This window comes from Zalophus californianus, chromosome 5, assembly GCF_009762305.2.
Source record: "Zalophus californianus isolate mZalCal1 chromosome 5, mZalCal1.pri.v2, whole genome shotgun sequence".
Taxonomy (NCBI): Eukaryota; Metazoa; Chordata; class Mammalia; order Carnivora; family Otariidae; genus Zalophus; species Zalophus californianus.
The window spans coordinates 104,564,376-104,574,876 of record NC_045599.1 but is presented as its reverse complement, the minus strand read 5'-3'; the positions used below and the strand labels follow the sequence as shown (position 1 = coordinate 104,574,876).

Genomic DNA, 10,501 nt, shown 5'->3' with positions numbered 1-10,501 from the left:
CTTATCAAACAAGTCAAATGGAAATATTTATATATCTATTGTTTCTATCTGGGAAATAATCTGTTTACTTTTTTTTTAGCAAAGGCTAAAAAAAGTAGGATAGGCAGAAGCATGTCATGTTGGCAAAATCAGTATATCTTAAACAAAATCCATCATATGAATGCCCAGAACTACTTCTCAGTTTACATAAGCTGGCAAATACAAGGAAAAAAACTGTAGTCACAGGAGGACTTTAATCAGAAGAAAAATCCAGATTTTACCTCTACGTTTTCAATTCTGTATTATTTTTGTCTTCATTATAATAGTTAACACATACTCAATACTTCTGCCACACTGAACTCATTTAAATCTCACAGCAACCCTACAAGTTAAGTACAACTGTTACTCTTAGCTCCATTTTACGGATAAGCCAACTTAAGTAACTACCCACCAACCCCAGGTTACACAGCTAGTCAACAGCAGAGCCAGAGTAAAACCCCAGACACTCTGCTTCCCCAGAATCACTTCAGTTCACTGCCTCCCTGCAGAACAATTCATCAAAAAGAATCGCAGATGCTCCTAATTAGGTTGAAAATAGTTGCTACTTAGAAACTGTCCAACAGAATGTTACCATGATCACAACTATGAAGTGAACTAAATCTTTAGTAGAACTAATTTTTATGTATAATTTTATCTACCTGTGTGTGGTTGTCAGTCTTACCTGAACCAATTCTCTGTATGCAGACTTAGCAAGGTTATAAGGTACTAAAAGATTAGACCCAAGAAAGTAGAGAACTTCCAATCCAGTAAAAATCATAGCAAATTTGTTGATGATAACAATTGTCTCCAGAGGGACAAGGCAGAGTCGTGCTAGCAAGGGAAGCATGTGAGCTGAAAAGAGCCAAATCTGCTTCGTTTTCATGACACAGGAACATAAAGTACACACCACCAACTGACCTAAAATGGGGAGGAGAACGCATTTAAGATTTGGTATCCACAAAATAAAAACAAAAGACACTGCCAATAAAGATGACACAGCTTTTGAAGAAGTCTAATTAAGATCTCTTAGATAATAATTTAAATCAAATTTTTACCTCATCTAACCATAATTACATATTCACATGTTCTGTCAATTTTGAGCACCAGTTTCCTAGGTACTAATCTGAAAAAAGCAGCACAAATATCCACTGGTCTTCATCACATTTTGGATGGCATATATAATACAGAAAAAGGTTTTTTTTATGTCTAATTCAATATTATAGTTATTCAATTACTACTGTTTATATATAGCTCTTTTTACAAAGGTCCTCAATATTTAACTGTTCTGGTGTATAGGTGATAGCATAAAATTCCAGAGATACAGTTACTTCTCTAAGATCATGCTGCAACAAAATTCATTCTGAGATTTTCAAGCTTTAATTGCTTTTACAGGACGATGCAAGCCTTCTTTCCAAATGACTCAATAGTGAAAGTTAACACTAAAAAATTTAAGTAACAAATTCTTCCCAGAGGATTATGTATGATCATTATAGAAAAGTTAGAAAATACAGAGAAATAAAAAGGGGGGAAAAGTTCAATCTCTTATAATCCTATCACACCAAGACAGCCTGTTAATAATACCTTTGGTCCATTAGACGAAGCACTGCATAGAGAGCATTGTATCTAAAACCTAGTTAAGTGCTCAATAAAAATTAGGTATTCAGGGGCACCTGGATGGCACAGATGGTTGAATGTCTGACTCTTGGTTTCAGATCAGGTGATCTCAGGGTTGTGAGATCGAGCCCCCGGAATCTGGCTCCGTGCTCAGTGCAGAGTTGGCTTGAAACTGGCTCTCCCTCTCCCTCTGCCCTTCCCGCTCATGTAAGTTTGCTTGCTCTCTCAAACAACTAAATAAATCTTTTTTAAAAATTAGGTACTCACACCATTACCCTTTTCAGATTTATTCTATGCATGTGAATATACACAAATGTTTTCTATTCAGATTTATTCTATGCATGTGAATATACACAAATGTTTTCTAGATTATAGGGTACATACTATTTCACAGTGTTTTTCAGTTAATACATATAATGCATGTGTCTCTCTCTATGCCAGAAGGTACATATACATGGTTGCTTTTAGCTGTATGGGATATTACACTGAATGCATATGACAGAGTGCTAGCGTATGGCTGTTTTCAAATAGTGCATAATTATAAAATGTTTTGTTATGAATAAGCCTATACGTGTATGACATCCTTGTATAAACTACCTGGAGCACATTTCCCAATATCTTCTTAGACTAAATTCCTAAAAGTGGAATTACTGGTCAAAGAAATATTTCAGGCTTTTGACACATACCATCAGATTGCTCTATAGAAACAAAACACCCAGTGTACATGGTGCCCATTTTCCCACTGATTTGCCAGCTTTAAAAATAATTTAAGGAAGGGTAGGGCAAGGAGTATTTCTTAAGCTTTTTAAAAGTTGCATTTGTTGATTACCAATTACAAATAAGTATACAAAAATAATTTGTAATTATTTGGTGAAATGTTTCTTCACATTCTTTGACCATTTCTATTGGAGAATGTAGCCTTCTGGAATTCTTTGATCAAGATATTAATTTCCTTTGTCTTATGACTATATTTCCCAATGTGTCATTTGAATGTTTTAATAATATTTTTCTGTTATAGTACAGGATATTTTACTATAAATGGTCAAACCTATCAATCTTTTCTTTGATGATTTCTACCTTTGGTGTCATGGTTAAATCACATGGGTTGCCCTACTAAAGATTATACAAGTAATCACCTACATTTTCTCTTAGTATTCTTTAATGTATTAAATTAATACATTTGAGGGGCGCCTGGGTGGTTCAGTAGGTTAAGCATCCGATTCTTGATTTTGGCTCAAGTCATGCATGATCTTGGTGTCATCGGATCGAGCCTGGCATCAGGCTCTGTGCTCAGCATGGAGTCTGCTTAAGATTCTCTCTTTCCCTCTTCCCTCTGCCCCTCCCCTCATTCACGCTCTTTCTAAATAAAATCTTTAAAAAAAATTAACACACTTGGAATTTATTTTAGAATAAGGTAAGAAGTAATGATCTAAGTTTGTTTTTCCAGATGTTTAGTCAGCTGTCTCAAAACTAGTGATTAGAATCATCCATTTCCCTTCTCATTACTTTGAAATGCCAGTCTACTATACTTTAACATTTTTTGTATATTTGTGTCTACGTCAGAACTTGCTATTCTTTTTTTTTTTAAGATTTTGTTTATATATTTGAGAGACAGAGAGAGCACCAGCAGGGAGAGGGGTTGCGGGAGAGGGACAAGCAGACTCTCTGCCGAGAAGGGAGCCCAACATGGGGCTCGATCCCAGGACCCTGAGATCATGACCTGAGCCAAAGTCAGATGCTCAACCAAATGAGCCACCCAGATGCCCCCTTGCTATTCTTTTTTAATTTTTTTATTGTTATGTTAATCACCATATATTACATCATTTGTTTTGGTGTAGTGTTCCATGATTCATTGTTTGTTCATAACACCCAGTGCTCCATGCAGAATGTGCCCTCTTTAATACCCATCACCAGGCTAACCCATCCCCCTACCCTCCTCCCCTCTAGAAACCTGTTTGTTTTTCAGAGTCCATCATCTCTCCTGGTTCGTCTCTCCCTCTGACTTACTCCCCTTCATTCTTCCTCTCCTGCTATCTTCTTCTTTTTCTTTTTTCTTAAAATATGTTGCGTTATTTGTTTCAAAAGTACAGATCTGTGATTCAACAGTCTTGCACAATTCACAGCGCTCACTGTAGCACATACCCTCCCCAATGTCTATCACCCAGCCACCCCATCCCTCCCACCCCTGACCACTCCAGCAACCCTCAGTTTGTTCCTGAGATTAAGAATTCCTCGTATCAGTGAGGTCATATGATACATGTCTTTCTCTGATTGACTTATTTCACTAAGCATAACACCCTCCAGTTCCATCCACGTCGTTGCAAATGGCAAGATCTCATTCCTTTTGATGGCTGCATAATATTCCATTGTGTATATATACCACCTCTTCTTTATCCATTCATCTGTCGATGGACATCTTGGCTCTTTCCACAGTTTGGCTATTGTGGACATTGCTGCTATAAACATTGGGGTGCATGTACCCCTTCGGGTCCCTACATTTGTATCTTTGGGGTAAATACCCAGTAGTGCAATTGCTGGATCGAATGGTAGCTCTAATTTCAACTATTTGAGGAACCTCCATACTGTTTTCCAGAGGGGTTGCACCAGCTTGCATTCCCACCAACAGTGTAGGAGGGTTCCCCTTTCTCCACATCCCCGCCAACATCTGTCGTTCCCTGACTTGTTAATTTTAGCCATTCTGACGGGTGTGAGGTGTTATCTCATTGAGGTTTTGATTTGGATTTCCCTGATGCCGAGCGATGTTGAGCACTTTTTCATGTGCCTGTTGGCCATTTGGATGTCTTCTTTGGAAAAATGTCTGTTCATGTCTTCTGCCCATTTCTTGATTGGATTATTTGTTCTTTGGGTGTTGAGTTTGATAAGTTCTTTATAGATTTTGGATACTAGCCCTTTATCTGATATGTCATTTGCAAATATTTTCTCCCATTCTGTCGGTTGTCTTTCGGTTTTGTGGACTGTTTCTTTTGCTGTGCAAAAGCTTTTTATCTTGATGAAATCCCAATAGTTCATTTTTGCCCTGGTTTCCCGTGCCTTTGGTGATGTTTCTAGGAAGAAGTTGCTGCAGCTGAGGTCGAAAAGGTTGCTACCTGTGTTCTCCTTTAGGATTTTGATGGACTCCTGTCTCACGTTTAGGTCTTTCAACCATTTGGAGTCTATTTTTGTGTGTGGTGTAAGGAAATGGTCCAGTTTCATTCTTCTGCATGTGGCTGTCCAATTTTCCCAACACCATTTGTTGAAGACCCCCTTGCTATTCTTTTTCAATGATCTACTCTGATGACAGTACTACACTGTTCCATTTCACTGACTAAACACGCCTCCATAAATCCCTTTAGAATTTCTTAAAAATTCTTTAACATGTTATCTATCAGATTAACTTAAGAATCATTTAAGTCAAATTCTCTTCCTTCTTGCCAATGAAAAGCAAAACAATACTTTGAGATTTTAGTTGTGTTCAGTCTATATTACTATTAAAAGACTACAAAAATGGCATCCATTTTTACACAAAGCTGAACATTGATTAACAATCTACCATGTTGTAACACGTATCTTCTCCCACAAAGAATTTTAGCCTTTAACAAACTGATATCTAAATAATGTGAAAAATATTCATAAAGGCATAAAAGGAGGAAAACCCAAAATACTACAAACAAACAAACAAACAACAAAACCCAGAGGAGAGGCCACCAAGTGAGTTATGAAAACATTTTAAAGGACAAAGAATGAAGAGATAGGAGGCAACTAACTTAGCCAAACCACTACTCTTTCCCAGACCCTAGAAGGAAGACCAAAGTTTGTTCTCTGGAAAGACCAAAACAGGCTCCTGGACACCACAGCAGAGGTGAGATGCCCAAATGAAAAGAGGGGATTAACCCAAAAGTCTGCATCCTGAGAGATAAGAGCTCTCTAGGTATCCAAGCACTGCTGCCATGTTTCTTGTCACCCATTCTAGTCACTGACAACAGCCTCCCCTACAGGGGACAGAAAGATTCCTCTTTGGGGAAAATGACCAAGTCCAAGTGAAAAGACATACAAATACTCAAAACCAGCCAACCCCACATGAACATCAACTGTGAAACATACCAGTTGGTAAACCCTAAAAAGAGATTCCAATCAACAACTTAACTTACTTTAATACAAATGATCAGCCAAGGACTCCCAGATATTTAAGTAAAACTTATGGTTTAATCAGCCTCAGATGAGGCCTAGGCATCAGTATTTATAAATCCTTGTTCAATATAACCAGGTGTTTCAAATCCAGGTTTGAGAAACACTACTATCCCATGACAGACAAAGACCAAAACAAACAGAAAAAAGATTTCAGGGGAAATGGATAATTCAAGGAACAAAAGAAAGCTTCAAAGAGATAAATGATATATCTAAGAAATAAAAATACTGTCATAGTAAAAAGAAGCATTCAATGAAAACAAGTTCCTTGATATTAAAAATATAAAACAAAAAAGGTACAATAAAAGGGTTGGAAGATAAAGTTGGGAAATCCAGAAAGTAAAACGAGAGGAGGGGGGAAGGAAAACAGAACAGTAAGAAGTTAGGGGGTCAATGTAGGAGGAACATTATCCAACTGACAGGATTTCCAGAGAAGGACAAAAGAGAAAATAGCAGGGAAGATATTATGGTGACTAGAAGGGAAAAAGGCCTCTGGGGAATTGATACAGGAGTGTGGAGAGGAGTGGTGCAGGTGAGAGCCAATTTTCATCATAAAATTGTGGTAGGTCTTGGCTTTTAAAAATAAGTGTATTTCTTTGATTAAAAAATTAGCAAAAACTCTAAAAGAAAGTACTTGGAGGAAACGCTTTAATACTAGGAATGATTAGGAATTTTCATTCTGGCATATCTTACTTCTTTCACTGTACTCATAGTTGTGATATTGAAATTTCCTTGTTCAGCATGATGTAAACTTCCTCTACACTCCGAAAATTCCCCTAAGTCTATTCAGTGCTCAACTGAACATTGTGAACAACAGTGCTCCCCAGCACATTCAGTGCTCAACTCTGGGGTTACAGGCTTCATTTATCTTCTTTCATAGAAGAATATAACTCATAGGCTATGGCTCTCTTTAAGAGAAGACCACTTCTCCTATTTAGGTGAAAAAAGGAGTGGAAATCTTTCCTGAAGCAACAGAAGAACTGGAAGTTGTTTAAGTTGATGTGCCTATTCAATTAGTAATTCCGAATAAATCAAAATCACAAAGTAATCTCTGGATGTCAGGATTCCACTATTAGAAATAGCTCCAAGAAGTTTGCAACTCTAAGAAATGATGGCATATCAATATTACTCAGTTTTTCATTAAAAGTTCATTAATGAAATGGAAGAAAATGAGTAGAAAGTACTTCAAAATCCAAATTGGAAGAAGACATAGTATGTAATAGTTTATGGATTTTATTTCTAATTAATTGAATCTTAGTTTAGTAAAAAGAGTATCATAGCCACTGATAGGAAAATTTAAGGAAATGTTTCAAATTTATACTATATTGCATCCATCACATAATAAAAAATAATACTTGACAAGCTTTCTAACCTAGCAAATACAGTTGACATCTAAACAGTGCATGGATTAGGGGTGCCAACACCCTGCATAACTTTTGGCTCCCCAAAAACTTAACTGCTAACAACCTATTATTGACTGGAATTCTTACCAACATTAATACACATTTTGTATTTTATATGTAATACTGTATTCTTACAGTAATATAAGCTAAGGAAAAGAAAACATTATTAAGAAAATCATAAGGAAAAGCAAATACATTTACAGTACTGGATTTTAAGTGGACCCATGCAGTTCAAACCTGTGTTGTTAAAGGGTCAGCTGTATTTTCTTTTTTTTTTTTTTAAGATTTTATTTATTTGATAGAGAGACAGCACAAGCAGGCAGAGTGAGAGGGAGAAGTAGGCTCCGCGCTCAGCAGGGAGCCCGATGTGGGGCTCGATCCCAGGACCCTGGGATCACGACCTAAGCCAAAGGCAGACATTTAACCGTCTGAGCCCCCCAGGCGCCCTAGGGTCAGCTGTATTTTCACACTTGAATGTTACCACTATTGAATACACCAACTCCTAGGATATAGTCATAAAGGAACATTATTTTTTTTCTCCTATTGTCTTTTAAAATCCACTCTGTGAAGACTAGTGTTCTCCTGCTCCTAAGGCAAGTCCTACAACTTTTCTAATCCAGCTGAGGTTACACAGTCTCAACTGAACAATAACCAACACTCTGAAACTGATTAAAAGTTGAGGCTTTTCCCTTACTCTAGCTCAGGCCTCCTACAGGACTACAGATTGAAAACCCACAATTGTGAGAGAGGTGGAAAGGTTATGGCAGGCTTCATCTTCTTTCTCTGACAGCACCATTGCCCGCTCTTCCTGACTTATTCAGGGTTGAAGCATGTAGGGAAGAAGGAGAGAGAGGGAAGGAGGAATTTCTTACCTGACTATGCTCTTACAATGATAGGGTGTGGGTGCACCTGAAACTGGGGCATAAAAAAATCCCCTTGGGGTGCCTGGGTGGCTTAGTCGGTTAAGCATCTGACTCCTGATTTCCACTTAGGTCATGATCTCAGGGTCATGAGATCGAGAGCCCTGCACTGGGCTCTGCGCTAGTAATGGAACTCGCTTAAGATTAAGATTCTCTCTCCCTCTGTCCCTCCACCCCTCATCCCTGTACGTACCACTCCCCCTTAAAAAAAAGTGTTGTTTTTGTTGTTTTTTTTTTTTTTAAACTCATTGCCTTTCTCTTGTGCATTTTTATGGGTTCTTCTGAAATTGTTCCATCAATATGGCTCTCCCACCCTTAGTGCTTGTTATATACTCTGCTCTGGCTGTTTCCGGTTCTTTGCTTAACTCCTGGAAATTCAATCCCCATTGGAGCCTTCTTATCCTTCTAAAGGCCCTCGTAGAAGGACCTAAAAATATCCCATAGACTCTTAGGGCCCTTATCTAGTTCATAGGAAACTAATACCCTTTGCCTACATAGATTAGAAGATACAAGAGAACTCCACAAGACATTTTCACTATGTCCATAGTCAGAAAACTCAACAGCCAGCCAGCCCACTGTTGGCCTTGATAGCATATTAGAATTATAATATGAGCCACATTTGTAATTTTTAACCTTCTGGTAGCCTCATTTTAAAAAGTAAAACAACAACCAAAAAAACAGGTGGAATTAATTAACAATATATTTTATTCAACCTAATACACACCAAATATGATCATATAAACATTCAATCTACATTAAAAAATTAACAAGACACTTTACATCCTTTTTTATACTAAGCCTTAGAAATTGGGTGTTTAGACTTACTGCATAACTTAATTTGGATTAGCCACATTTCAAGTGCTCAATGGCTACATGTGGCTAATTTTAGATGGTGCAGCTTCAGATTTTGCAGGCGTGGGTCAGACACCAGTTCACAGTATCCCTCCTAAGCCACAGAAGACATGTGACTCTCCAAATGGTCTACTGCTGAATTCTCTACATGTAAACGGTTGGGGAGGTATTTCAGAGAAAAGAGCTCTCTACAGAAATCCTCCTTCTCCAACATTCAACCTTTTATCACCCTCTATATGGGTGAGTTTGAGTGTCACAAAATAGGTTTTCTCTCACCTCCTTTTTTGCAATTCTGTCATGGTAAGTAGGGTCTGATATGTCACTTGGAACTATATCTACATTGTTTTGGGGTCTTACCCAACACTCCCATTTTTAACATTCTGCTACCTAAATATTTCAATCATGTCTCAAGTGATGTTTCTGGCAATTTATTTTTGACTATAGTGATGACTTTTAATAACAATAAATAACTTAAAAACATTACATATTTAATTTTAATCTTACAAAGTAATAACTAGCTTTATTAACCTTCCAAATAGTTAAAATATCATTAAAAACCCCAAGCAACTATAGGCTATGTATGATTTTAAGCATGTAAAGAAGACAGTAAAACTGGCTGATCCTCACCTACACTTTTAATTCTTTTATAATACTTACCTATTAAGGCTGTGGTAAACCGATTCATGGAGAGAGGTTCTAAATACATTGGTCCTTCATAGGCTGACTCCAGTTCACTCCTGACATAGTCCCTAAATAAGTAAAATGGTAAAAATATATTAGATACATTCCAAGCACATACAGAAAAGAAAAACAGCTAAAGCACAGTATTCTTATAAAAAGCGTATTATGTTAATAACATCTCTCTCCATATGTATACTAAGAAAAAGTTTAGGTATAAATAATTATTTAGGGATGGACTTCATTTCCTTCTTCTATGCACTGGATCAGAATTTACCAAAAGTGAATTTTACTATGTAGAAAAGACAGCCAAAGCTCTACTTTATGGGATTTTCTTTCTTCCCAAGTCCTTATTAAATAACTATTCCCAGTAAAAAAAACCAGTTGAGACACCATCCCTCAACCCTACTACTTAACTGATAATATCCAATAATATTACATCAAATTTCCCCTCCTGTGGCTCTCTTCCACCATCTCACCTATCTTACTTTCCCCAAAGTTTTATCCCCAATTGTACTTAGTTACAAGTAGATCACAAACTAGTTAGAAAACTGGCTCACAGAACAATCCTTAAAAACTGTCACTTTTGACTCTATCAAGAATCTATAATTAGGGTTATAATATGTAAGTAGGCTACAGGTTTATTTTGAAACAAATTTTAAATCACATCAAATATTCCTTTTAAAATTTAATTCATTTAACATGTGAGTACTGAGAAATAACGAGATTTAAGTAGGAAAGAACCTTTACAAACTGAGAAAACAGAACTTTCAGTGCACATCCAGGAGCACAGGAAGGGAAAATTTAATTTACTATCAGTAAGCTTAGTAG

General features: G+C 37.0%; 1 protein-coding gene across 3 annotated transcripts in view; it reads right to left on the bottom strand.

Moving 5' to 3' along the window:
- The window catches only part of RNF145 (ring finger protein 145), a 55,303-nt gene that overhangs the window by 20,037 nt on the left and 24,765 nt on the right, over positions 1 to 10,501 (bottom strand). For all 3 annotated transcript variants that reach the window (XM_035727624.1, XM_027605255.2, XM_027605257.1), the window contains 2 exons: positions 9,650 to 9,741; positions 701 to 936 (listed from right to left, as the gene is read on the bottom strand). In XM_035727624.1, the coding sequence (XP_035583517.1) occupies positions 701 to 936; positions 9,650 to 9,741 (328 nt within the window). The remainder of the gene's footprint in view (positions 1 to 700; positions 937 to 9,649; positions 9,742 to 10,501) is intronic.